The 27,394-nt window shown below is 47.9% G+C and overlaps 1 protein-coding gene across 1 annotated transcript; it reads left to right on the top strand.

Annotated features, from left to right (window-relative positions):
- Positions 1-240: 240 nt before the first annotated feature.
- On the top strand, positions 241-16,705 carry LOC139326754 (negative elongation factor B). Its single transcript, XM_070956606.1, has 13 exons — positions 241-350; positions 1,630-1,793; positions 1,875-1,974; positions 3,570-3,800; positions 5,159-5,344; positions 6,734-6,846; positions 8,546-8,648; positions 10,728-10,823; positions 11,651-11,793; positions 12,842-12,948; positions 13,546-13,687; positions 14,290-14,398; positions 15,994-16,705. Exons 1-13 carry the CDS (start codon positions 249-251, stop codon positions 16,132-16,134), a joined length of 1,737 nt encoding a protein of 578 aa, XP_070812707.1. The 5' UTR covers positions 241-248; the 3' UTR covers positions 16,135-16,705.
- The last annotated feature ends 10,689 nt before the right edge of the window (positions 16,706-27,394 follow it).

Genomic DNA, 27,394 nt, shown 5'->3' with positions numbered 1-27,394 from the left:
TTCCCTTCCCTTCTCTTCTCTTCTCTTCTCTTCTCTTCTCCTCTCTTTTCTTTTCTTGTCGGAACGAAGCGACTCGCGTCCTTTCTCGGATCGCGAACCGAAGCGGAACTTTTTACGGCCGGGGCGCGGTTTCCCGGCGGGACGCCTAAAAGCGTCGGACCGACGGCCGCTGGGGGGCGCCTTTCGCCGCCGCACCGCAGCCGTTACGGGGCGGGAGGACCCCGCGCGGGCTGCGGAGCCTCGGCATCATGTTTGCCGGCTTGCAAGAGCTCGGCGTGGCCAACGGGGAGGACTTGAAGGAGACGCTGACCAATTGCATGGAGCCCCTCAAGGCCATCGAGCAGTTCCAGGTGTGTGGGGGGGGGGGGGGAACTCCCTTCCGCGTTCCCGTTGCCATGGGGACTGGGTCCCGGGGGTTTATCATGCAACTTTACTTCCTGAGTCTTCTCCCACCTACCCACCGCTTGCAAACCCTGGGGAGGGGGGTTTGCTCTTAGCACGGTCCTTCCACGCGGGTGCAAAAAGCACCTAAGTCCCGGAGGACTTGCTCCCCACCCCCCTCTTCCTTTCCTTTCCTTTCCTTTCCTTCTTTCTTTTCTTTTCTTCTTTCCTTTCCTTCCTTCCTTCCTTTTTCATCTGTCTCCTTCCATTTCCCTCCCTCCCTCCAATCTATCTTCTTTCTTTCTCTTTCTCTTTTTTCCCTTCCTTCCTTTTCTTCTTTCCTTTCCTTCCTTCCTTCCTTTTTCATCTCTGTCTCCTTCCATTTCCCTCCCTCCCTCCAATCTATCTTTCTTTCTCTTTCTCTTTTTTTCCTTCCTTTTCTTCTTTCCTTTCCTTCCTTCTTTTTCCATCTCATATTCTCCATCTCCCTCCCTCCGTCCCTCCCTCCAATCTTTCTTTCGTAATTTCTTCCTTTTTTTCCCATCTCTGTCTCTTTCCATCTCTCTTCCTCACTCCAATCTATCTTTCTTTCTTTCTTTCTTTCTTTCTTTCTTTCTTTCTTTCTTTCTTTCTCTTTTCTTCTTTCCTTTCCTTCCTTCCTTCCTTTTCCATCTCTGTCTCCTTCCATCTCCCTCCCTCCAATCTTTCATTCTTTCGTTCCTTCTTTCTTTGTTAATTCCTTCCTTCCTTCTTTTTCCATCTCTGTCTCCTTCCACCTCCCTCCCTCTCTCCAATCTTCTTTCTTTTTTCTTTCTTTTTCTTTCTCTCTCTCTCTTTCTTTCTTTCTTTTGCTGAATTGCTCCTTAAAATCTCTCTGGGTCTGTTGCAAGCCACGCATTCGGCTGTGCATGCATGCATGCACACACACTGCATCCGGTGCAAGGGGGGCTAACAGGCTGGCCAAGATTGAGGGTTTCCCAGCCTGAAAATCTGGGATGGGTTTTAGTCTCTTTATGGCCTCCAGATGTTTGAACTGTCTTCCTCTTCTCTCCCCCCACCGCACTCTCACCCCCCGATTATTAATAAATAAATAACTTACAACAGTTCATTTAGTGATCAAACAGTGCTGAAGAATGTGACTTAGGACCGTTTTTCCACCGTTATGACCGTTGCGGCATCATGGTGGGTGAGAAATGTGCGAATTACCTGCCCTAATCTGTTTGAATCCCACACGTGTCGTGTTGACAGACAGAAAACGGCATCCTGTTGCCCTCTCTTCAGTCCGCCCTCCCTTTCCTGGACCTCCATGGAACCCCTCGGCTGGAGTTCCACCAGTCGGTGTTTGATGAGCTGCGTGAGAAGCTTCTGGAGAGGGTCTCGGCTATCGCCTCTGAAGGAAAGGCCGAAGAAAGGTAAGTCGGGTGGACCACCGTAGAAGGGACCTGCCCGTTGGGATAAAAGTGGACGTCTGGCTTCTCCTTTTCTTCTCCCAGGTACAAAAAGCTGGAAGATCTCCTGGAGAAGAGCTTCCCTCTGGTAAAAATGCCATCCATCCAGCCGGTGGTGATGTGTGTCATGAAACATCTGCCCAAGGTAGAAACTTAAGAAAATCGGTGTTGAATTTGGATGCCACCTGGGTATAGTAAAAGGGTGATCAGTGGTTTGCTTTGGTGGAATTCAGGATCATTCTTAGTCTGTCCTTCCTTCCTTCCTTCCTTCCTTCCTTCCTTCCTTCCTTCCCTTTTTCCATCTCTCTCTCTACTTCCATCCCCCTTCCTTCCTTCTTTCCTCCTTTCTTTCTTTCTTTCTTTCTTTCTTTCTTTCTTTCTTTCTTTCTTTCTTTCTTTCTTCCTTCCTTCCTTCCTTCCTTCCTTCCTTCCTTCCTTCCTTCCTCCTTCCCTCCCTCCCTCCTTCTGTCTCTCTCCTTCCTCCCTTCCCCTTTCTTCCTCCTTCTTTTCCTCCTCTTTCCTCTGTCCCTTCCTCCATCCTTTCCTCTCCTCCCTCCTTTCTCCTTCCTTTCCTCCTCCTCTTCTTATTTCCTCCCTTTCCTCTTCCTTCCTTCTCTCCTTCCCTCCCTCCTTCCTTCCCTTTCTCTCTCCTTCCTCCCTCCTTTCTTTCTCCTTCCTTTCCTTCCTCCTCTTTCGTGTCCCTCCCTCCATCCCTTTCCCTTCCTTCCTTCCTTCCTTCCTTCCTTCCTTCTTCCCCTTTATGTAGGAATCAATTTCCTCTGTTTCTATTTAAAAAAAAAACCTTTATTCTGAACTTCATGTCTAAGTGCTATAAGGCCAGAGGAGGTATTTGTCATACAAGGTATTTCTTTCTCCCTTCTGTAACTGGCTGCACTCTAACACTAAGAAGAGCTGACATTGTGAATTATGGTTTCTTGTCTCAAACTCACCCTGTGTCAACATCTTTACAGATTGCGCACCTCTTTTTGTTAAGGTCTTGACGGAAGAGTGGGCTACGGGACTTCAGTAGCTTTGTTCCTCTCTAGCTTTAGAAACAATTTTATCAAGCTCTTCGTTGCAGAGCCTAGAAAATGGTGAGGTTTGCATATCATGTCCATGTTTGATTTGGCTTGGTTTTAATTCGGCATGTTGTCAGAAGCCAGCCATTAACTGGGCTTCTTGGGTTAGCAGAACTAAACCATGCAGGAACTCTACAATAAACCATGTTTTTAAAAGAATGTGGCGGGGAGAAAATCAGCCCAATATCTATCTACCTTTGGAACTAGTGCAGTTGAATAAGACAGTAACATCAAACTTCATTTTTTTTTCCTTTTACATAATTATATAAACTAGCCATTTCTATAACAACAGATCTACCTAAACCCGAAATCAAAGTTTCTTTCTTTCTTTCTTTCTTTCTTTCTTTCTTTCTTTCTTTCTTTCTTTCTTTCTTTCTTTCCTTCCTTCCTTCCTTCCTTCCTTCCTTCCTTCCTTCCTTCCTTCTTTTTTTTTTTTTTTTTTTGCCACCTCAAGCACAAAGTCCAGAAGCGGTTTCCAAGGAGAAACGAAAGTAATTGTGTTTTTTTTTTCCCTTTGGTCAAAGCATCAGCTTTTGCAACCATTCATCCATGGTGGGGATCGAAGCGTCCTTCCATTTTTGTGCATGTAATAATCTTACTGCCGTCCACATATATAACATCCAAGTTCCAATATATATATATATTCTCCATTAAACCCAAGGTTCCCGAAAAAAAGTTGAAGCTCGTGATGGCCGACAAGGATCTGTATAAAGCCTGTGCCGTGGAAGTGAAACGCCAGATCTGGCAAGATAACCAGGCTCTGTTTGGAGACGAGGTTTCCCCGTTGTTGAAGCAGTATATCCTGGAGAAGGAAAATGCTTTATTCAGTAACGACCTCTCGGTGCTGCAGAACTTCTTCAGCCCTTCCCCTAAAATGAGGCGGCAGGGAGAGGTAAGCAACAAGAAGGATGATCCAGCATGGTTATTGTAGGTAGCTGGGCCACAGAGGTGGGTGTCACATAATTTTACAACCGGTTCGCTGTGCACCGAAAATAAATGCACGCACCTTCCATGCATGTCCACGGCCTTCTGTTGTGGTCCGCCAGCAGCCTGCAGAGCTGGCAGCGGAGCCGGATAGTGAGGAGGCTGGGGAGGAACATGGGCCAGTCCTGGAGTCTGGGGAAGGCCTGAATGAGGGCTCTGTGTCGGAGGCAGAGATGGGGCTGGGATCTGGGAGTTATGCACGGACTCCGGAGCCTCCAGAGTCAGACATCAGAGAGGCAGAGGAACAGGAGGAGCCTGTTCCTAGTGCACACATGTGCAGAACTGCCAAAAGGCAAGAACAGTTGTAACAAAAGGGACGACTCAGGAGTAAGGCCTGGAGATGATTGGCCACTCCCATAAGGCTTAAAAGAGGAGCAAAGGCACGTGGGCCCTTTGCAGGAAAGCAACGTTGTTAATTCTGTTCCCAGTCAGCATCTCTGTTTAATTCTGGACTCCGTGTGGCTTTGCCAAGTAGGTCTTTGGCAGCGTGTCAAGGGAGATAAAGGTGGGTGATTATCCCGAAGGACTTCTCCTGAAGGACTTTTTGCAACTAATTGGGACTCGGCTGTGAATGAACGTAATTCACAGCTGTTGCAATAAAAGAGGTTTTTGGGACTATTTGTGTGTTTAATGACTTGGGAAGCGTAGGTCAGAACACCTTCCCCGCATGCTCTTTGCTCTCACGCGTGGCTTGCACGCTGACTGCCGGCTGCCTTCAATTTGGCACTTCGAATCTCACCAGGCCCAAGGTTGACTCGGCTTTCCGTCCTTCCACGGTGGGTAAAACGAGGACCAGATTGCTGGGGGCGAGAGGCTGACTCTGTAAACCGCTTAGAGAGGACTGTAAAAGCACTGTGAACTGAGATATATGTCTTAAGTGCTATGGCTATTGCTATACATCTTCCATTTTTGTCAATGGGACAACATCTCAAAGAAATATCTCAAAGGATAACATCACACCGAGTTACGCTGCATGGAATTTTCCATGGCAAGTTGTCCCACAGCTGGGCACGGCGAGTTGTCTTGTCGTGAGGAAGCCACAGTGAGTTGGCCGGTGCTAGGTTGACCATAGTCAGATGGCCGTGGCGAGTTGGCCACGGCAAGTTGTGTTAGGATATGGTTTGAGCCTAACAAGTTGTCCAGGCAATATATGTGTTCTGTGACTTTACTATGAATATGTATTGTGTGACTTTAAAGTCACACAATTCATGCCGTGGTGAATTGTCCTCGATCCCACTCCGAACCTTGCTCTGTTTTTGGGACCAGGTGGTTCAGAAGCTGACCCAGATGATCGGGAAGAACGTGAAGCTGTATGACATGGTCCTCCAATTCCTCCGGACTCTCTTCCTTCGGACACGGAATGTCCATTATTGCACGTTAAGGGCGGAGCTCCTGATGTCCCTCCACGATCTGGACATCAGCGAGATCTGCACGGTGGACCCCTGCCACAAGGTACAAACCCAAGAAACGGTGGTTGTAGCCCTTCCTCCAGCCCTTCCGCGGCTATAGAGTTTTGTTGCCATCAAAACATCCCATCTTGTTCGCATCCCAGCTTGTCCCCTAAGCGAGACTGCTGTGGCAGGCCACTCTAATCAGGCCACTCTAATCTAAATATCAACCTTATTTTCTCATTTTTACTTATTTGTATCCCGCCTTTCTTATTTTTTACAAAGAATTCCAAGAGGCTGATATATCCAACACGAATTCCTCTTCCTATTTTCCATTCAACAGCAATCCTGTGAGGTGGGTTGGGCTGAGAGAAAGAGTGGGACTCGCCCAAAGTCACCCTACTGGCTTTCCATGCCTAAGGTGGGACTAGAACTCACTGTCTCCTGTTAGTTGACCCTAAGTCGTCCAGACAACTTTCATGATTAATGTGAGACTAGAACTCACCGTCTCCTGGTGATTGGCCCAAAGTCATCCAGCCAACTTCCATGATTAAGGCGGGTCTAGAACTCACTGCCTCCTGGTGATTGGCCCAAAGTCATACAGACAACTTTCATGCCTAAAATGGAACTAGAACTCACAGTCTCCTGATGATTGGCCCAAAATCACCCAGCTGGTTTTCATGCCTAAAGCAGGACTAGAATTCACTGTCTCCTGTTAGTTGACCCTAAGTCGTCCAGACAACTTTCATGATTAATGTGAGACTAGAACTCACCGTCTCCTGGTGATTGGCCCAAAGTCATCCAGCCAACTTCCATGATTAAGGCAGGTCTAGAACTCACTGCCTCCTGGTGATTGGCCCAAAGTCATACAGACAACTTTCATGCCTAAAATGGAACTAGAACTCACAGTCTCCTGATGATTGGCCCAAAATCACCCAGCTGGTTTTCATGCCTAAAGCAGGACTAGAATTCACTGTCTCCTGGTAGTTGACCTTAAGTCGTCCAGACAACTTTCATGCCTAAAATGGAACTAGAACTCACCGTCTCCTGGTGATTGGCCCAAAGTCATCCAGCCAACTTCCATGATTAAGGCGGATCTAAAACTCACTGCCTCCTGGTGATTGGCCCAAAGTCATACAGACAACTTTCATGCCTAAGATGGAACTAGAACTCACCGTCTCCTGGTGATTGGCCCAAAGTCACCCAACCAATTTTTATGCCTAAGGAGGAACTAGAACTCACCGTCTCCTAGTGATTGGCCCAAAGTCATCCAGACAACTTTCATGCCTAAAATGGAACTAGCTTTCTAACCTCACCACTAGACCCCTAGAACTTCCCTTCCCAGGTGCCTGCATTCTTTCAGGCACTGGTCAGCCTCTCCTCCTGGTTCATGCTCTTATGTCAAAAATATTTTTTAAATATATATATATTTCTTTGCTCCCTTCCTTGGCAGTTTACTTGGTGCCTCGATGCTTGCATTCGGGAAAAGTTTGTCGACAACAAGCGGGCGCGGGAGCTGCAGGGTTTCCTCGACGGAGTGAAAAAAGGCCAAGAGCAAGTCTTGGGGTGAGTGTCGATGTATCTGGAGGCAGGCTGGGCTTTTCCTGGCGCGAAAAAATTCCTAGCGTTAAAACCCCATTCACGAAACGTGATGTGTCAGCAGTGAGGAATCTGCCGCTGTGTTTCCTTTTTGGGGGGCTTTGTTCTGAACTGCCTGGAGTTGAACTGGTGATGGACATTTTCTATGTTAGGCACGGATGCCTAAATAAACCCTGTTCTGTCCCCGTCCCCACACACACACACAAACAGCCAGCCGGGGTTTAAAGAAGTACTTGGCACACACAAGGTTCGTTATCAGGAACTTGGCAGCAATACGATAACCGTCTGCCAAGTGCTTTACTACAAGAAGAGGGAGTGTTCCTCCACCAGATAACACCAACTAAGACACACAGTTTTCAAAACAGTCCAGCTCAAACATGAAACCTTCAGCAGATTCAGGCGTTGTACAAAGTGACTAGCCAGAAGTTAGCTTTGTCCGTCACAGAGTCTAAATGGCCACCACACTCTCTTATATAGCCTGTGGGGTGTGGTCCAGTGACTCAGCTTAATCCCTGGCACGCCTCCTCATCTGCTGCAAACGTTTATCTCGCCTTCGTTGGCGTGGATCCAGGAACGACTTATCCCCCTCATCGCTGTCATCGGAGACACCTGGCTCCTGGTCAATCTCCTCTCCCTCGGCAGACACCTGAGGCATTGCCAGAGAGGAGGGTCCTGGAGAGGGAGGCCTGGCCGGCTCCTCTCCTTCATGTTCGGAGCCTTCTTCCTCCGATAAGATGGGCTCGGGGGTCGGAGCCACAACAAACCCCAAATCCCCTTACATTCCTAGTCTGTATATATATCTTTATTCTAGCCAACTGGAACGGCACAAAACAGTACACCTTTCATTGAGCGACCTTGCAAAGTTACAACGGGGCTGAAAAAACAAGGGACTTACGGCCGTTTTTCACACTTAACGACCGTCACAGCACCCCTGTGGTCCCGTAATCAAAATTCTGACGCTCAGTAACTGGTTCATACTTAAAGACCGTTGCCGTGTCCCCTAAGGTCACACGATTCCCCTTTTGACAAGCAGAATCAACGGGAAAGCTGGATTCGCTTAACAGCCATGCTGCTAACCGAACAACCGCAGTGATTCCCTTAACCAGGAAGCAGGGGTAAAATGCTCCCGGTTCGGACCAGATCACCCGATCCGGTAGTGATGGCGGCGGGTGGTTCAGAGAACCAGTAGCAAAAATCCCTGTGCCCCCCCCCCCCCATGCCCAGCTGACCCGCGCAATCATCAGAGACTTTTTTTTTTAATTTTTAAAAGCATTTTTTCTACAACCTCTTCGGCTGAAAAGATGCTTTTTTTTAAAAAAAAGCCCCTGATGATCGCGCGGCTCAGCTGGGATCGTCAGAGGCTTTTAAAAGCATTTTTTTTCTACAACCTCTTCGGCCGAAGAGGTTGTAGGGGGAAAAAATGCTTTTAAAAGCCTCTGACGATCCCAGCTGAGTTGCCTGACCGTCAGAGGCTTTTAAAAGCATTTCTTTTCTGCAACCTCTTCTGCCGTGATTCACTGAACCAGCGCGGCGAGGAAAGTCGTAAAATGGGGCAAAACTCAATTTAGCGACATAAATGTTGAGCTCAATTGTGGTCGTAAGTTGAGGAGTACCTGTAGGTTGCCGCAAAGGTACATTGGGTTCTGTTTCTTCTCGCCTTATCTAGGGACCTGTCGATGATCCTGTGTGATCCGTTTGCCATTAACACCTTGGCTTTGAGTACCATCCGGAATTTGCAGGAGCTGATTGGTCAGGAAGTGTTACCCAGGGTAAGTTGGGGCTGGACCTTTTGAATCGTAGAATCCTTCAGAGGTCATTAACAGATTAATACAATTGAAAGGGGACCTTGTAGGTCATCTAGACCAACCCCCCACCTGCCCAAGCAGGAGACCCTACACCAGTGATGGCTATTGCGTGCCAAAAGCGGGGTGAGTGTTGGAGGGTTACGCACATGCCCACACACATAATTCTACTCATCCCACAGCCCGCGCGCTTCCCCTGCTTTTGGCACGTCATGTCATAGTGGGCCCGGTAGGCCCGTTTTTCGCCCTCCCCAGGCTCCAGAGGCTTTCTAGGAGCCTGGGGAGGGTGAAAACAGCCTTCCCCCCCCTCTGGAGGCCAGAAAGAGCCTGTTTCCCGACTTCCAGTGGGCCCAGAAGGCCTGAAAATCAGCTGGAGCTGAGCTTGCGTGCCCACCGATATGGCTTCACGTGCCACCTGTGGCACGCGTGCCATAGGTTCGCCATCGCGGCCCTACGCTATTTCTGACAAATGGCAGTCCAATCTCTTCTTGAAACTCTCCAATGATGAAGCTCCCACAACTTCTGTTCCATTGGTTGATTGTCCCTGTAACCGTTCATCGCATATTTTAGCCTCCAGTCCCCTCATCATCCTGGTTGCTCTTCTCTGCACTCTTTCTAGAGTCTCAATATCTTTTTTATAGTGTGGTGACCCAAACTGAAATGCAGTATTCTAGGTGTGGCCTTAGTAAGGCTTTATAGAGTGGTATTAGTACCTCCCTTGATCTTGATTGTATCCCTCTGTTCATGCAATTTAGGATTGTGTTGGCTTTTTTGGCTGCCGCTGCACACGGCTGGCTTATTTATTTATTTATTTATTTATTTATTTATTTATTTATTTATTTATTTATTTATTGGTTCGATTTATATGCCGCCCTTCTCTGGAGACTCAGGGCAGCTTACAATGCGTTAAGCAATAGCCTTCATACTTTTGTATATACCTGCTTAGTAGGGCTTTCGGCCCTCCCTAAGCGGTGTTCTTTTATATACAAAGTCAGCTTATTGCCTCCACAATCCGGGTCCTCATTTTACCTACCTCGGAAGGATGGAAGGCTGAGTCAACCTTGAGCCTGGTGAGATTTGAACTCGCAGTAATTGCAGGCAGCTGGCAGCTAAGTGCTACTTTAACAGCAGTTTAGTCCGCTGCGCCACCAAGGCTCCAAAATCCCTCTCACAGTCACTGCTATTAAGCCTGGTTTCCCCCAGTCTACATGTCTACTTTTGGTTTTTCTTGCCTAAGTGTAAGACTTTACTTTTCTCTACATTGAATTTCATTTTGTTTAGATAGTGTTCAAGTGTTCAAGTCTGTCAAGATCCATCTGGATCTTGAACCTATCTTCTAGGGTGTTAGCTATTCCTGCCAGCTTAGTATTATCTGCAAATTTGGTGAGTTCTCCTTCTATTCCCTCATCTAAGTCGTTTATGAAGATACTGAAGAGTCCTGGGCCTAAGACAGAATCTCGTGGTATCCCGCTGCTTACTTCCCTCCTCTTCTAGTCCAAGCCCAAGGCAGGAGATCTTATTCCACCCTAGATGAATGGTTGTCCAAGGAAGCGAAGTGGATTTGCAACGTGCACTTGGGGTTTTGCAGTGAAGATCTGAGAGCTGAACTCTACATTTCCTGATGGAGGGAAAGCTCAGAGCTCCTAAACATAACTGAAAGGACGTCTTCCCCCCCTGGTAGAAAAAGGATTCTAATGGCCATTGCCAGATCCTCAAAAGCAGTGCTAGAAGAGACCAGTGGTGCCACAGCTCAGAAAGTGGGGGACAAACAGGAGGGGTTTAGCATTTCTCACAATCTACTGGGGTGGTGAGGCAAGGCACCAGGTTTGCTAAGATGATGATGGAGCAACTAGAAGCGAGGAACAGATCCAAAGAGCAGTCTTTGTGATGTCACGGTGCACATTTTGGCAATCATCGGGGTTTGTTCCGGATGCCGACGCGGCCGTAGTTTAATTTCCACTTGTTCGTTGAGCGCATAGTCGACCTGACAGATTTTAGCATCCGGAGAATTCACTTGGAGATGCTTCCGTGTTGTTGAATTTTCAGGAAAGCCTGGAGCTCTTGTTACTTCTGAGGATGCTGTCCCTGGGACAAGGAGCTTGGGATGTAATCGACAGCCAGATCTTCAAAGAACCCAAACTGGTAAGGGGTCAGCATGAACGTTAGCGCTTATGGCAGCGGTCCATAACCTTTCCAGCTTGGCACCTCGGCCCAGAGCACGTGTGTGTGTGACAGGCGTGGGAGTGCAAGTGTCCTCACGTGAGTGGAGCTTCACACATATGCGCACTTGCCTGTCACTTCTTGTGGCCCGCCAGCAGATTCGGACAGTGAGGAGGTTGGGGAGGAAGATGGGCCAGTCCTGGAGTCTGGGGAAGGCTCTGATGAGGGCTCTGCGTCTGAGGCAGAGAGAGGGCCAGGGCCATCTGACAGTTATCAGCTGCCTTCGGAGTCAGACATCAGTGAGGCAGACGAACAGCTGAAGCCTGTTCCCAGTGTGTGCATGCACAGAGCTGCCAGACGAAGGGAACAGCTAAAGAACAAGGGTCAACTCAGGAGTAAGGCCACAGGTGGACGATGAATGGCCCCTCCCAGAGGGAATAAAAGAGGAGCGAAAGGGGAGGGGAGTTTGCAGGAGACAATTAGTTCATTCCTGCATTCTTGGTGTCTGAAAGATATCGGCCTGGCCACTCTCCAAGCCTGATAAAGGTCGGTAATTGTGAACTATCTTGAAAGACTGTGGGAGAGGAAAGACTTTGCTGGAGAGGAATTCACTGTAAATTAAATAAAAGGGGTTTATCGGGACGAGGGCTTTGTGCTGCTGGGGAAGCCTAGGTGAGAACACCACTCAACAAGTGCCGCGGCCTTGTAAGGGTTGGGGACCTCTGGCTTATGGTCTTGAAGGTCCGATTCTCACTAGCAGTTAAGGATAATGTTAGGTGAACCTCCTCCGCTGCCTTTCTGTCTCCCAGGAAGTGGATTTGATCACCAAATTTCTGCCCATGCTGATGGCCTTCGTGGTGGACGACTACACCTTCACCGTGGATCAGAAGCTGCCTGCGGAAGAGAAAGCGCCAGCGTCTTACCCCAGCGCCATCCCTGAGATGTTTCCAAAGTAAGTCATTTCAGCTCGGGAGCCTTTGCCCGTCAGTCAAAACCTTCCGGTCGGCAGAGCTGAAGAAGGTGGGCTTCAGAGACCGAAGCCAAAATGTAGGTAGTCCTCGACTTCTCGACAACTGGGTCCAGAACGCCTGTTGTTAATAAGCAAGGCTGCTGTTCACCCACCAGGCCTCACTGAGAATTGTGAGTTACAAAAAAAATCATTTAAGTGGTAAGGCACCTGGCTAGTAAGCAGGAGACAGTGAGTTCTAGTCCCGCCTTAGGCATGAAAGCTAGCTGGGGGACTTTGGGCCAATCAACAGGAGACTGTGAGTTCTAGTACCACCTCAGTCATGAAAGTTAGCTGGGTAATTTTGGACCAATCACCAGGAGACTATTCTAGTTCCACCTCAGTCATGAAACCTAGCTGGATGACTTTGGACCAATCACCAGGAGACTGAATTCTAGTTCCACCTTAGGCATGAAAGTGGCTGGGTGACTTTGGGCCAATCAACAGGAGACTGAATTCTAGTTCCACCTCAGTCATGAAACCTAGCTGGATGACTTTGGACCAATCACCAGGAGACTGAATTCTAGTTCCACCTTAGGCATGAAAGTGGCTGGGTGACTTTGGGCCAATCAACAGGAGACTGAATTCTAGTTCCACCTTAGGCATGAAAGTGGGCTGGGTGACATTGGACCAAACAACAGGAGACTATGAATTCTAGTTCTGCCTTAGGCATGAAAGTGGCTGGGTGACTTTGGACCAATCACCCGGAGACCGAATTCTAGTCCCACTTTAATCATGAAAGGGGCTGGGTGACTGGGCCAGCCCCTTTCTCTCAGCCCAACCCACCTCACAAGGATGTTATTGTCGAAAATGTAGGAGAAGGATATCTCCTACATTTGTGTGTTGGATATCGTTATCACTTTGAGATATTGATTAAAATAATAAAGGTGTGGTAGAAAATGAATGAATGAATGAGCGAGCAAGGGAATGAGTGAACGGACAAAGAAGTGAACAAACACAGCAGCTGAAACTCTTCCTTTTATGCGTGTCCCAGATTTCTGCAAGAGCAGCGGATCGCCTGTGAGATCGGCCTTTACTACGTGCTTCACATCACCAAGCAAAGGAACAAGAACGCATTGCTTCGCTTGGTTCCCACCCTGAGTAAGCCCCCTTGTCCCATGTCTTCATCTCAGTGGAAAAGCCAAAAAACCCTCCCTGCATTGGTGGCTCTTCAAGTCAGGAAGAAATTGCAAGACTTAAGACCAAAACAAAAACAAAAATTGCAGTGAAGACATCGTGGAGTCATCCACCACCTTCTCTCTCCTCCTCCTCACTTTAGAGCAGGGGTCAGCTCTGGAGCCGCATGTGGCTCTTTCACCCCTCTGCTGCGGCTCCCTGTCGCTCAAAATATGTGTTGCAACCGCCAATGTGCGACACCCGCCGGCACGTGATTTATTGAGCTTTTCAACCCCCCGTTAGGCCAACCATGGATAAATCCAAGAAAAGAAAAGTTTCAGAAGAAAACATAATGTTTAATTCAACTACATATGCTAGTTTTGTGGCCGCTCGAGAAATAGTCAGGCACGGGAAGGGTTTTTGTGGCTCCCGGTGTTTTTTTTTTTCTGTGGGAAACGGTTCCAAATGGCTCTTTGAGTGTTTGAGATTGCAGATCCCTGCTTTAGAGAGGGGGAGGGAGAAAGTGGTCCTCTCCCCCCTCTTCTCAAAGTCACCCTAAGTATCTCTCTGGGCCTTTTGTAGCGGAGACTTTTAACGACCTGGCCTTTGGCGACATTTTCCTGCATCTGTTCACCGGCAACCTCACCTTGCTGGCTGACGAATTTGGGCAGGACGATTTCTGCGCTGTCCTTTTCGACCGCTTCTTCCTGACGGCCTGCCCCAGGTAACACTCACCTCCTTTCCCAGAAGGTGACAGCGGAAGTGTTTCTTGCGCTTATATTCTATGCTCCCTCGGGAAGCGAGGGGAGGGAAGAGATGGAAAAAGAGAAGGAAGGGAAGATGGAAGGGAAAGGAAGGGAAGGAAAAAGAATGAGGGGAAGGAAAGAGAAGAGAAGGAAAATGAAGGAAGAAAGGAAAAGAGTAGGAAGGCAAAAGGGAAGAGAAGAAAGAAAAAAGGGAAGAGAAGGAAAAAGGAAGAGGGAAGGAAGAGGAAAAGGGAAGAGAAGGAAGGGAAGGAAAAAGAAGGAAGAAAAAGGAGAGGGAGGGGAATGGAAGGAAGGGAAGAAGAAAAAGGGGAGAGAAGGGAAAAGGGAAGGGAAGGAAAAAGAAGGAAGAAAAAAAGGATGGGGAAGGGAAGGGAAAATGGAAGAGAAGGAAGGGAAGAACAAAAAAGGAGAGGGAAGGGAAGGGAAGGAGGAACGAAAAAGGAGAGGGGAGGGGAGGGTTGCCACTCATTCTAAGGCAGGTAGTTAGGGCTACCGATTGGGAGAAGCTGCTGGGCTTCCAAACTGAGCCACCAACAGTCTTCTTTCAACCCCGTTCCAGGAAGGACAACGTCCACCGGCACCTGCTGAGGATGCTGCTTCACCTCCATCATAAAGTGGTCCCCACCAAGTTGGAGTCGTTGCAAAAATCCTTGGAACCCACCAAGCAGGTAGAGTAGTGCAAGGGAGGGGGAGGGCAAAGAGAAGATTCTCTGCATCTTCCATGCAAGAGTTCCATCGGGGACAGAGGGAATTTTTGGAAGGGGGGGGGTTCAGTGGAAGTGGTAGGGACGAGACATAACCTTTGGGGCACCCCCTTCCTCTGCCCACAACTCTTGTGGGGCTCCCCTAAAGCAGGGGCGATGGAATAGGTGCTGGCAGACATGTAAAACGGTGGACACCTGCGAAATGCCATCAGGCCTACAGGTAGTCCTCAACTTAACGACCGCAGTTGGGAATGGAGCTTCTGTCGCTAAACGGGGCAGTTGTTGAGCGAGCTTCTGTCAGGTTTCACAACCTTCCCGCTGTGGTTGTTAGGGTTCCCTCCCTGATTTTTGTTTGTTGGAAATTCTCGGGCAATCCCATGACCCCAGGACGTAGGCAACCATCCTAAATAAAGATGCCAACCTGAATTTCGAGTGTGGGAACGTGGTGACGGTTGTACAGTCAGCCCTCGACGTAACAACCATTCGTTTAGCGACCGTTCAAAAGTTACAACAGCGCTGGGGGGGGGAGTATAAGTATAAGTATAATTTTATTTCTATACCGCCCTTCTCCTGAAGGACTCAGGGCAGTGTACAGCCTATTTAAAAACACAAGACAAACATCAATTAAAAATTAAAAATTATTAAATAAATTCGGCTCAATTTAAAACCCCAGACTTAGGATCTTAGCATCCCCACAGTCGTGTGATCAAAATTCAGCCGCTCGGCAACTGACTCGTATTTATGACAATTGTCAGGTGATTATTGTGGCCCGCCAGCGGAGCTGGTGGCAGACTCAGACAGTGAGGAGATTGGGGAGGAACATGGGCCAGTCCTGGAGTCTAGAGAAGGCTCTGATGAGGGCTCTATGTCAGAGGCAGAGAGAGGGCCAGGGCCGTCTGACAGTTGTCAGCTGCCTTCAGAATCGGACATCAGTGGGACAGAAGGACAGCTGGAGCCTGTTCCCAATGTGCAGAATTGCCAGAGAAAGGGAACAGCTAAAGAACAAGGGTCGACTCAGGAGTAAGGCCACAGGTGGATGATAAATGGCCTCTCCCAGAGGGAATAAAAGAGGAGCGAAAGGGGAGGGGAGTTTGCAGGAGACAATTAGTTCGCTTAACTGGTTCGTGACTCTCCGAGACTCCTTGCCAACTTTTGAAGATATCGGCCTGGCAGCTCTCCAAGCCAGATAAGGTCTGTGACTGTAAATTCTCCCTTGAAAGACGTTGCTGGATACGAATGAGAGGAATTCACAGTAACTTAATAAAAATGGGGGTTTTGTCGGGACAAGGAGTCTGCTTCATGCTCTTGGGAAGCCTAGGTCAAAACAGGGATCAAGTGGGGAGAGCCCGATTCGGTTAACGACCGGGTTACTAACTTAACAACAGCAGTGATTCGCTTAATGACCCTGGCAAGAAAGGTCGTAAAGTGAGGCAGAACTCCCTTAACGGCCGTCTGGCTTAACCCCAGGAATTTGGGGCTCAGTTGTGGTCACGATTTGAGGACTGGCTCTATCTCCGGGGCAGCCATTTACCATATTTTAAATCTTCTCCTTGGCACAGAGCAGCGAAGCGGTGAAAGAGCTTTTCAACCAGCTGGGCGAGAAACTGGAAGTCCGCAAAGCCAGCCCTGTCCCAGAAGCCGAGGCACCACCGATGGATTTGCCCCTCCCGACAGTATCTTCTACCCCGGTTCCACCATAGATAGCCTCCCCTCCCCTCTCCCCTCATTCCTTCTGGGGAATGAGCCAAGGTCTTTCCTGGCCTTGGGCACAGAGGTGGGGCATCGGTTGGTGCAGAAATCACCTGGGCGACCTTGAACGAAGCTTCTCAGCTGCCCGCTTAGGGTCTCATCTAATGGTTGTAGGTGCCTCCCCTAGAAGTGGGGAGGGGGCTGCACAACTAAGGGTAAGGTTGGGGGTGTTTTTTTGAAGGGGAAGATCATTTAGGGCAGGGGTCTCTCCAACCTTGGCAGCTTTTAAAACTTTTGGGGACTTTCAACTCCCAGAATTCCTCAGCCAGCCAGCCGGTTAGAGCCCACAAGTTTTCAAATTGCCACAGTTGGGGACCCCTGATTTAGGCTGTCTGGATAATAGCCCTGGAAGGGGCAGGGCAAGTTTAAATCCAGATGTTATTTTTGTAAAAAAACAAAAAAAAAATTGTGTGTGTAGGAAACGCACTAAAGGAACGATAAAAGTTGGGAATAATTTGTTCGTGCCTTTTTTTTTTCTTTTTTTTTCCCCTAGTGTAGGAAAAATAAACTTTCCAAGCTCTGCCTCTGGTTTGGCATTTTGTTTTGTTTTTTGTTTTCTTCCTTTTTTGTTGTGGTTGATTTACTCCCCATAACAAGAGCCTTGGTAGTACAGTGGTCTAAGGCACCTTGTTATTAAGCTGGTTATTAAGACCAGCTGCCTGCAATTACTGCAGGGTTCGAATCTCGCCAAGGCTCAAGGTTGACTCAGCCTTCCATCCTTTCTAAGGTAGGTCAATTGAGGACCCAGTTGGTGGGGGCAATAAGCTGACTTTGTATAAATATACAAAAGGATGAAGGCTATTGCTTAGCACATTGTAAGCCGCCCTGAGTCTCCGGAGAAGGGCGGCATATAAATCAAATTAAAAACAAAAAAATAAATAACTGGATCGCTTGGAAGTACCGTATTTTTCGGAGTATAAGACGCACCTACCCTTTTTGGTGAGGAAAAGAAGAAAAAGAAATCTGCCTCTGAGCAATTTTGCCTCTTGCAAAAATATAATAATAAAGTGGCACGTAGAGCCATATCGCCTGGCATGCGCGGCTTCCCCCTGTTCCTCTTCCGAGTTTCTGGCGTGCATGCGTGGGTGACGATCAGCTGGCCTTTTTGCATGCGGCAGTGCTGGAAGCTAGAAGATCTAGCTGGACTTCAGTTTTCCTGCGTGAGCATGCGCGCCAGAAACCCGGAAGAGTAGCCGGCTGAAACCGGAAGCCCAGTAGCTGAAACCGGAAGATCATTTTTGGCACGCGCGTGCGCCCCGGGTTGTGGCCCAGACGTGCGTGCGCACACTCCCTTTTCGGGACTTGGTGCCGAAAAGGTTCGCCATCCGTACTTTAGACGCTTCCGTTCTTCCCGGATTGTGTTTGCAATAAGGACCAAGAAAGCTTCCCAAACTGCACAGACAAGGAAAGAAACTGGGTCGGCTTCAGGATGCTGAAAGCTTTAATGTCTCCAAACCAAGCCCAAAACGGAGCCCGAAGAGACCCTGGAGAGCACTCATCTGCACGGAGAGTCCTAAAGTCCACCCCAGAGTCTTAATTTCCAGCAAAAGAAGCTATTATCAGCAATTTCTCTCTCTCCACCCCCCTGTTTCTTTTTTTCCCCTTTTTTTTTCTTTAGCAACCCAACGTCCTCTGCTACAGTCTTCTCCAACCAGCAAACCTCCAGAACTGAGGGACTCCGGGTTTTAAAACTCCATAGGGAAGGGCATTTTTTTCCAACAGGAGCCCTCCACTCGCCTGTGGGAAAGTAACTTTTTTTCCAACCTGCACTCTGGGCAGCTTAGCATGCATTACCAGGGAAGACAAAGAGCCAATTCTTTCCCCTTTTTTAAAAAAAAAATAGCGTTGCGGAATAAACTCTTCCTCTTTTTTTGGGGGGGGTGTCATTCCGTTGCATTGGATCCAGGTTCGAGGTCTCCAGCGTCCCCAACTTTGACATCTCTCTCTGGCTCGGCTCGATCCGGTTCGTCGGCACCCGTATTGGAGGTTTCGTCTTTGGGGCTGGTGCCGGAGGCCGCCGAAAAGGAACTTGATCCCAGTTCGCCCTGGGAACCGTTTATCGGAATCCCCTCGGCCACATTTTTCTCGGCTAGGAACTGGGTCACGGTTTTCCACCCCAGGGGAGTGCCTTTGGCACTTAGGTTTTCGCTGGAGAGATACCGGCTGACGGTCGGGATGATGATGGCGCTCTTGGTTTGAGGGATACCGTCCGTGTCGACCCCAGGCCTGTTGAGGTCTCCCCTTCCTTTCCCGGCCAGCTTCACGCTTGGGTTTCTTTTCCTGGCAAGCATCTGATCGGTAGCTTTCTCGTGGTGTTCCTTGGCCGACACAGGCCTCAACCTGGGGGAATTCCTCAAAGGAGCCGGGAACCCCCTGAGTTTGCTCCACGCTTCTGCGGGCGGCTGCTGTTCGACCCGGTCTTCCCTCTTTGCCGAACGGCGCTTCGATCTCTGGAAAGCTTCAGTTAAGGGCCCCGTTTTCTCAGAGACGGGGTGATGTTGCAGGTGAGGGAAGTAAGAGTTCACCGTCGGGGCGGAAGGGGTGTTTCGAGTGGGCCCGAGGTCGTTTTCGTTCACCAGGACGAGTTTGTTGATCTTGTAGGTCAGGCTTCTCAGAGCCTGAGTCGGATTCTTTCTCAAAAAGTCGTTACCGACCGGGCAGTTGGCATCTGGGGTGGCATTTCCCCTGGGTGCGAAAGAAGGGCAGAGGGGTGGGGGTGGAGAAAAATTGCGAGAAAGAAAGCTGCTAGTCGCCGTCAACGAAGGCGGGATTTGGGTCCCCTGCTTTTTGAAGTCGCCAGTGTAAAAAAGAACGTATCAGAAGTTGAGCTTGGTGATTTTCTTGCAGATGTTTTATCGCCCAACTAGGTAACATCATCAGTGCCAGAAGGGAATGCAAGAAGCCCCACTCCCTTCAAGCCCTGATGGCGTTCCCTAGTTGGGTAATGAAACACCTGCAAGAAAACCACCAAGCTCAGAGAGAGCACCAAGAGCCCCACATTTCAACCCCGAGTTACAAATATTCTCCTTTATTGGTGAGCAAGTTAGACTTCTTCCCCTCACGCATTGCAAGGTGGAGGATCATGACTTTGGCATGGAATTTTTATATCGAAGAATAACTCCCCTACGTTAAATGTCTACGGAGATTCTCAAATCATCCAGGTCATGGATTGTCCCAAAGGTGTTTTTTCCCTTCAAGAGGCAAACTGGATTTTCTTTGAAGACATTTCGCTTCTCATCCAAGAAGCTTCTTCAGCTCAGAAGAAGAAGCTTGGAGAGCTGAAGAAGCTTCTTGGATGAGAAGCGAAACGTCTTCAAAGAAAAACCAGAAAGTCCAGTTGCCTCTTGAAAAAAGCACCTTTGGGTCCCCTACGTTAAATGTATGCAATTCTGCCCTCCACAAACCCCATTGGGAAAGAAAAGGGCTTGGAGAAGGCAACGTTGTCCAAAGTCAACCTTGGGCTCCAGGTTGGAGATGTAGAACCTCACGGGTCTGAATTTGTCTATCACATGACACCCATACACACCTTCCTTGCCTACCACATGACACCCATACCGGGGTGGGCTGCTGGGGGTTCAGGAGAACCTCTAGCTAAGATTCTGTGCAGTTTGGAGAACCCCCAAATCTCACTCCTGATTGGCCCCGCCCACCTCACCCCTCCCAGGAGTCCCTATGTGGCCCATTTTGGATGCAGGGTGCATGCAGAGGCTCGGGGAGGGCGAAAAATAGGCCTACTGGAAGTTTGAGAAGGCTGGAAACTGGCATGTTTCCAGCCTCCAGAGGGCCTCTGGAGCCTGGGGAGGCCCTTTTCGCCCTCCCGGAGGTTTGAGAAAAGCCTCTGGAGCCTGGGGAGGGCAAAACCGCCCCCCCTGTGGTGCAGGAGGCTGACTAGGCCACGCCCACCATGGCCATGCCCACCCAACAACCAGGCAGAGAACCCCTTACATAAAATTTTTGAAGCCAAACCCTGACCCATATTTGTAGAATAAAACCCACACCTACCCTGTTTCCCCCCAAATAAGACTTCCCCTGATAATAAGCCCAATCGGGCTTTTGAGCGCATGGCAATAAGGCCAAGCGCTTATTTCAGGGTTCAAATATATATATATAAAACAGGGTCTTATCTTCGGGGAAACATGGTATGAATCTTAGGTCAGCTGACAGCTGGACTTGAACTCTCAAGATTCCTCCGCCAGCCTGGGGAATTCTGGAAGTTGAAGTCCACAGGTCTTTAAAAACGGCCACCGTTGAGAAACTAATCTAGGCAGTGGTGTTGGAGGGAGGCAGGTCCTGGATACACCAGTGAGGAGAAACACCAGAGAAGCTTCTCACAATCTCAAGCTTAAGGGACCATGGTTAGACAACACCCCCCAGGTGCTGTAGGAGCCGATACCTTTGGGATTTGCGTATGTCCCACTGATGGTGAGGCATCCAGCACGACAGCTGAGTGGACCTTGGCGGCTTCGGTTCTACCTTCGCCTGGTAGATGGAGCGCAAATTCTGCTTTGTATTTTCTTGAGGGGAGTGAAAATTCGATTTTCCTGAGGAGCAAGGAGAAGAGAAATCTGCAAGATTGGGCCACGGTCCGATGTTTGACTTTCCTACATCTCTTTCTGACCGGTTTGATCCCTTCCTGCCTTTCGCAGGGAGAAGGCGCAACCGGTACGCAAAGAGTTCCTTGTTCCCCCAGCCCGAATTCACCCACCGTTCTTGTTAATGTTAGCCAGCCTGGTTTAGCTACGTTAAGGTGGAAGGTCTAGACTCTAGAGGTCTACAGCCGTCAAAGGACAACAGAAGGACAATAAAGGAACATTATGGGACGAGGTGACAACTCCGTTAAACTGAATTTGGAGGCCACCAAGAACGGTTCTTTTCGGAGAGGAAGAAAGCAGGACAATCTTAAGAAATAGTTCGGCGGTTTTCTTCGACGTACCTGGGTATACAAACTGGAATTCGGAGACGGTTTGGTACTTCCTCTTCTCCACAACGTTGGGGTATTTTATTTTTCTGTTCAGGAAGACAGAAGGCAGATTGGTTTCCGAATCAGTTGTCCCCTCCATTTAATGCACACTCCTCGCATCTTACGTCGTCCTTGGTTGCTTCTTGGTGATGGACCGATGGAGCCTTCCTACCCCATTTCTGTTGTGCCACAATCTAGACAAATTTTGGTGGCTTACATAAAGTATAAAAGTCAAAAGGAGTTTGGTAGCACCTTTCTCCAGCTGACCAGTTTTCTTAAAAGGCCTAATTTATTAATTTCCCTCCCCACCAACATAGACTAAGCTTTCATTGCCTATAAAACATGGGAGTTTCTTAATGATCTGTCTGTATTTTATTTGTCTGTCATATGTCTATCCATTCACCTTTTTCTATTTTCTCTCCATCTATCATCTCTCTATTCTTCCTTCCTTCCTTCCTTTTGTCCTTTTCTTTCTTCCCCTCCTTTCTTTTCTTTCCTTCCTTCCCTCTTCCCTTTTCTCCACCCCTCCTTCCTTCCTTCCCTTTCTTTTGTTCTTTCTTTTCTCTTTTCTTCCCTCCTCCCTTTTCCTTCCTTTCCCTCTTCCTTCCTTCTTTCTATCCTTCCTTTTCTTTCTTTCTCTTTTTCTCCCTCCCTCCCTCTTTTTCTCTCTCTCTCCTCTCTCTCTCCCTCCCTCCCTCCTTCCTTTCCTTTCTTTTTATCCCTCCCTTTTTCTTTCTCTCTCTCTCTTCCCTTCCCTCCCTCCCTCCCTCCTTTCTTTCCTTTCTTTCTTTTTATCCCTCCTTTTTTCTTTCTCTCTCTCTCTTCCCTTCCCTCCCTCCTTCCCTCCCTCCTTCCTTCCTTCCTTCCTTCCTTCCTTTCTTTCTTCCTTCCTTTTTCTCAAAAATGTGGTAGGTGCTGCCACCTAGCTGGGCATTTTAAATAGAGACAGGTTGGCTAGGAAACTTAATTCTTTCAGTAAACTGATGGAAATAAAATGGCTAGCTTTTTCTAGACATTATATTACTTTTTGTTCTCTCTGCTGTTGCTAACATCTTTAGGTTTTTCTGATGGCTCTGTTCTCTCTTTCCTGAGCGCTATCCTTTTCTTTTCGGTTCCCAGCTTGGCATTATGGGTCTCTCCCTGCATTTTGAAAAAAAAAATAAAATAAAATTTAAAAGAGTGGTACTGGAGTACTATATGAGCTACATCTGCTTCAATATTCTTCAATAACCATGGTTACCTAGGAATTGAATGCTAGCTCCACCTCGCACTAAGCAAGGATACTGCTTAAAAGGATACTGAAATAGCGACACGTTGCCCAGGTTCCTGCCCCACTCACCAAGTTGTCTGTCTCCGAAGATGCGTTTCCCGTGTCCTCATTGCTGCAACACAACTCGGTGGGACTCTCTTGGCCTTCTGATGGCAAGCTGGGTGAGAAAAGCCCGACAACATTTCAGAAATGTCACGTCGACTCAAACCAAAAGTCGATCACCACCTCCTGGCCCGCAGCTCAAGCCACGCGTTCTCAAAGCATGTCCTTCAAAAGATCTCCAGAGGTTTAGGAAGCCTGCAACATCAGGAGTGGTATATAGTCTAACAAGCTATCCTCTTCTTTTAATGACCCCATAATCCCTTGCAGGGTGGAGTCTGGGTAACTGAATGGAGCTGAGTGTTTGAATGGCCGGATGCCTTTCCTGTCGCCAATGCGGAGTTTTGTTCGGCAGATATATTCACATTGTGCTCAGAGAGAGAAATATCTGCCTCTACTTAGGATCGAACTCACAGCCTCCTGATTGTGAGGCGAGAGCTCCACCTCTAGGCCACAGCACCACTCATAGTCTAACAAGCTATGCCACGTGAAATTGCCGAGCTTCAGTTTTGCGCTACTTTCACAGCTGCCTGACTTTCTCTCCGCTTCCTAAGGGAAGGAATGTAAGCTATGAATCAGCTTCCAGCTTAAATCTCACCTCTGCCAATAGTTCACACAGGTGTGTAAACCTTTGTGACTCAACCACAGTCTTCTGCAGCAATGCAAGGGCTAATACTATGGAAGCTGAATAGCTGATGGAAATAAAATTTATTCATACGCGTCCCCAAGATTATATGCCAGGCACTGAACCTTTCAGATAATCCCAAAATTCAGATATGGATCAGAGTAACTCGGTATGAATGGGCAACCCTGGACCTATTTAAATCAAGCCTGATGGGTCATCTGTTCAAAACCACTGACCCTACATTCAGAACTGAACAAAACGTACATCCTGTCAAATTTCAAAGCATCCCTGGCCTGCACTCGAGTTGCCATAAGCAAGGGAGGATGGGAAACCGACGAAGCAACATGGCAGCCAAAGACAGGAGCGCATTCCAGATATATCTTTCTCAAGGCTGTCTCCCAGGGTTACCCACAGCGGCAAGAGGGGAGTGATCTCTACAACCGCAAAATGTGATCAATGACACACCCTGGGGTGAGGGGTGAAATAGGGACATGATTGGGGCCGTAAATTACGTGGGGTCAGAGTTGGCTTCACTTGGGAACGTGCCAACATGAAGCTCCTAATAAATAACTGGATTTCTTTTGAAGCTTGGCTCAAGGCTCATGATTTAATTAGGGCATCCATCAGAACCCTGACATATCCCTTCTAATAATAATCAGGTAAAAACATAATTAATTGCTTTTATGCATCCAAATAATACACATCAACAAGGAAGAACCAGGGAATTATAGACCCCAGAAACTTCTCATGGGATTTTATGTCTTGTGATTCTAACTACAAACGGGTCAGGGTTAGGATTAGGGTTACAGTTAGATGAGCCTTGTTCATACGATCAACAAGCTTCTAAGTAGCTAAATACTGGGTTGAGTGTTTTGGTTTTGAAGTTTGGATCCTCTCCTGATGAGGACACAGCATTATTCTCCTCCTGATGAACTTCAAGTTCATCCTCACGAGGAAGAGACTGTGTTATTTGAGGACCCAGAAGTTCCTTCAGGGTGGATGGAGCTGACTACACCCAACATGAGATTCCCTGTATAAACATCTATGGAGATTCTCAGTCCTCCAGGTGCAATCTTGAAGGGCTGAAGAAGTTGCTTCTGGAAAAAGCACCTTTGGGACAACCATGACCTGGAGGACTGAGAATCTCCATAGACATTTAGCTACGCCAGAGCTGAAGAAGCTTCTTGGATGAGAAGCGAAATGTTTTCAGAGAAAGGCCAGTTGCCTCTTGAAAAAGCATCTTTGGGATCCCTATTTAAGCCTTAAGAGTATTGGGGAGACAATCTTCTGCTGCTTTTCCAAAAATCCGTTGGACCTTCTTCAAGGTCCTGGCCTCCCTTGCGAAATTCAGCCTCACCCTTTGGAGTCAAGACTATGAATGGAACAGCTCCTGCCGTGCACAGTGAGATGGGGCCGCTGGGATTTACTCCTCTTTTTCTTGCTACGCTTCTTCTTCTTCTGTCGAGGCTGCTTAATGATCTGGGCTGAGTTGGGCTCCACGGTGGTAGGTTTCTTGTCCTTCATCAGGGCAATCTTGGACGGACTTCTTTGCCGTGTCTTGGTTCCCATGGGCCTGTTGACACAAGGGGAGGAAGGAACGAACCGAGTTTTGAGATTTTTGATGGCCCTTCTGATGCCAACATACTTCACCTGAAGCAGAGCTCCTCAGGTGGAGCAGCCTTAGGAACTGCTGATGAAGGTCGGTGGGAGTCACTGTGTAGGGGAACAATTCCTGCTCCTACCACCAGATTACCTGGACGCATCATTTCTGCAATAGTGATAGCCTTTAGACTTATATACCGCTTCACAGTGCTTTACAGCCCTCTCTAAGCTATTTATGGAGACAGCCTCTTGCCCCCAACAAACTAGGTCTTCATTTCACCGCCTTCTAAAGGACAGAAGGCTGAGTCAACTTTGAGCTGATCAGGATCAAACTCCTGGCAGTGAGCAGAGTTAGCTTGCAATTTTACATTCTAACCACTGCGCACCAAGGAAGGAAGGAAGGAGCAAGAAGTTAAGGAAGGAAGGAAGGAAGGAAGGAAGGAAGGAAGGAAGGAAGGAAGGAAGGAAGGGGTGAAGAGGAAGGAAGGAGTAAGAAAGTAAGTGAAGGAAGGAAGGAAAGAAAGAAGGAAGAGAAGGAGAAAAGGAAGAGCAATAGCTGTAGCACTTATATACCACTTCACAGTGCTTTACAGCCCTCTCTAAGCTATTTACGGAGTCAGCCTTTTGCCCCCAACAAACTGGGTCCTCATTTCACCAACCTCAGAAGAACGGAAGGCTGAGTCAACCTTGAGCCGGTGAGGATTGAACTCCTGGCAGTGAGCAGAGTTAGCCTGCAATATTACATTCTAACTACTGCACACCTTGGAAGGAAGGAAGGTAGGAGGGAAGGAAGGAAGGGGTGGAGAGGAAGGAAGGAGTAAGAAAGTAAGTGAAGGAAAGAAGGAAGGAAAGGAGGAAGAGAAGGAGAAAAGGAAGAGCAATAGCAACAACACTTAGACATACATACCACTTCACAGTGCTTTTACTGCTCTCTCTAAGCAGATTACAGAGTCAGCCTCTTGCCGCCAACAATCTGGGTCCTCATTTTACCGACCTCAGAAGGAGGGAAGGCTGAGTCAACTTTGAGCCTGGTGAGATTCGATCTGCCAAATTGCAGGCAGACGGCAGCCAGCAGAAGTAGCCTGCAGTACTGCATTCTAACCACTGCACCACCGCAGCTCACAAACCTTTGAAGGTTTGGAGAACACCAAGCCAGGGTGGGCTAAATGAACAGCTCTTTTTTTTAAAAAAAAAATTGATTTATATGCCGCCCTTCTCCGGAGACTCAGGGCGGCTTACAATGTGCTCAGCAATAGCCTTCGTCCTTTTGTATATTTATACAAAGTCAGCTTATTGCCCCCACAAACTGGGTCCTCATTTCACCTACCTTAGAAAGGATGGAAGGCTGAGTCAACCTTGAGCCTTGGCGGGATTCGAACCTGCAGTAATTGCAGGCAGCTGGTCTTAATAACCAGCTTAATAACAGGGTGCCTTAGACCACTGTACTACCAAGGCTCTTGTACGATTGCCCCTTCACCTCACTCTAATAAAGTCTTGGTTGTAGCTGAATGCGCTGCTCTGTCGCCAACACGGAAGCCAAACCCGATTTTTGCTAATCTGATTGTAGTTCTGATTGTGGAAATCCTAGGTGGAGTGAAATTGCATGGTTCATCAGAATCGGGGAAGTATTGTGGCTTGCTCTACCTTTGCAGGTCCTTTAAAACTTGATTAGGACGAAGAGGAAGAACTGATTTTCATCCTCCGTTGAGTTACAATCTTGATCCAAAGTTGAGTAAGACAGAAATCGCGCCCACCCTTCAGCATTTCTCCTAGCCTTCTGTGGTGCTGTTGCAGCTACTTATCCAGAGTTAAATTTTACATACATTGGGTGAAAAGGCTTTGTGAAATTGTGTGCTGGCTCCTGAGTTCATTAGATAACACCCCTTCGATCGGTGTTATCTAAAATTGAATTATTCTGCTTTCCTGCTCCCCAACATAAAAATTCTGTATAAATTGGATTTTTTAAAATATATATGTTTATAGTTTCCCACTTTTGGCAAAACCAGGATTTTCAAACCATTGTAGGTTGACTCAACCTCAATGGCCGGATTGACAGCACTCTAACCCCAAGCCCATCAATTCATTTAAAATAGAGGTGAAATGATCATCCCCGATCTTAAAGAAATCTCTTAAGATCCCATCATCGAATCCTTTCACGTCGTATCTTGAAAAGGCACCCAACGCTTATCATAAGATGAACAGACGGACACCCAAAGATGAAATCTCCATAAACTGAGAGGAACAAGAGTTTTTGTGAAGATGCGAAGTAGGGAAATGTCGGATACAGACGCGCAACTTACTTGTGATTTATTGTTGGTTTCGCAGCCGAGGCACAACGAGACGCTTAACAACAACAAGAGCAAAAACCTTGGGTAAAATAGGTCCATGGGGAAAAGCATTGGGCGCTCGAGATCCAAAGATGGGCTGTAAGGTAAAGCTGTCTCTGGATCTCAGCAACTGCCTCTGTTGCTATGGAAACAGGATTCCACCATCCTGCCTGGTCCTCTCTTTGGTTTTTGCATCTATGTAGGTTTTCTAACTATGTACCGCTCAGGTATCTTCTGGTTCTTTTGAAACAGAGAAGGAAAGGCAGTCCCAAACAGATAAAGAAGCAGCCAACATATAAAGAAACAGCAATTTACTTTGACAGGGACT

The sequence above is a fragment of the Pituophis catenifer genome, unplaced genomic scaffold, assembly GCF_029215685.1.
Source record: "Pituophis catenifer annectens isolate HBS135680 unplaced genomic scaffold, rPitCat1.0.hap2 SCAF_120, whole genome shotgun sequence".
Classification (NCBI taxonomy): Eukaryota; Metazoa; Chordata; class Lepidosauria; order Squamata; family Colubridae; genus Pituophis; species Pituophis catenifer.
This window is presented reverse-complemented; position numbering and strand designations above follow the sequence as displayed.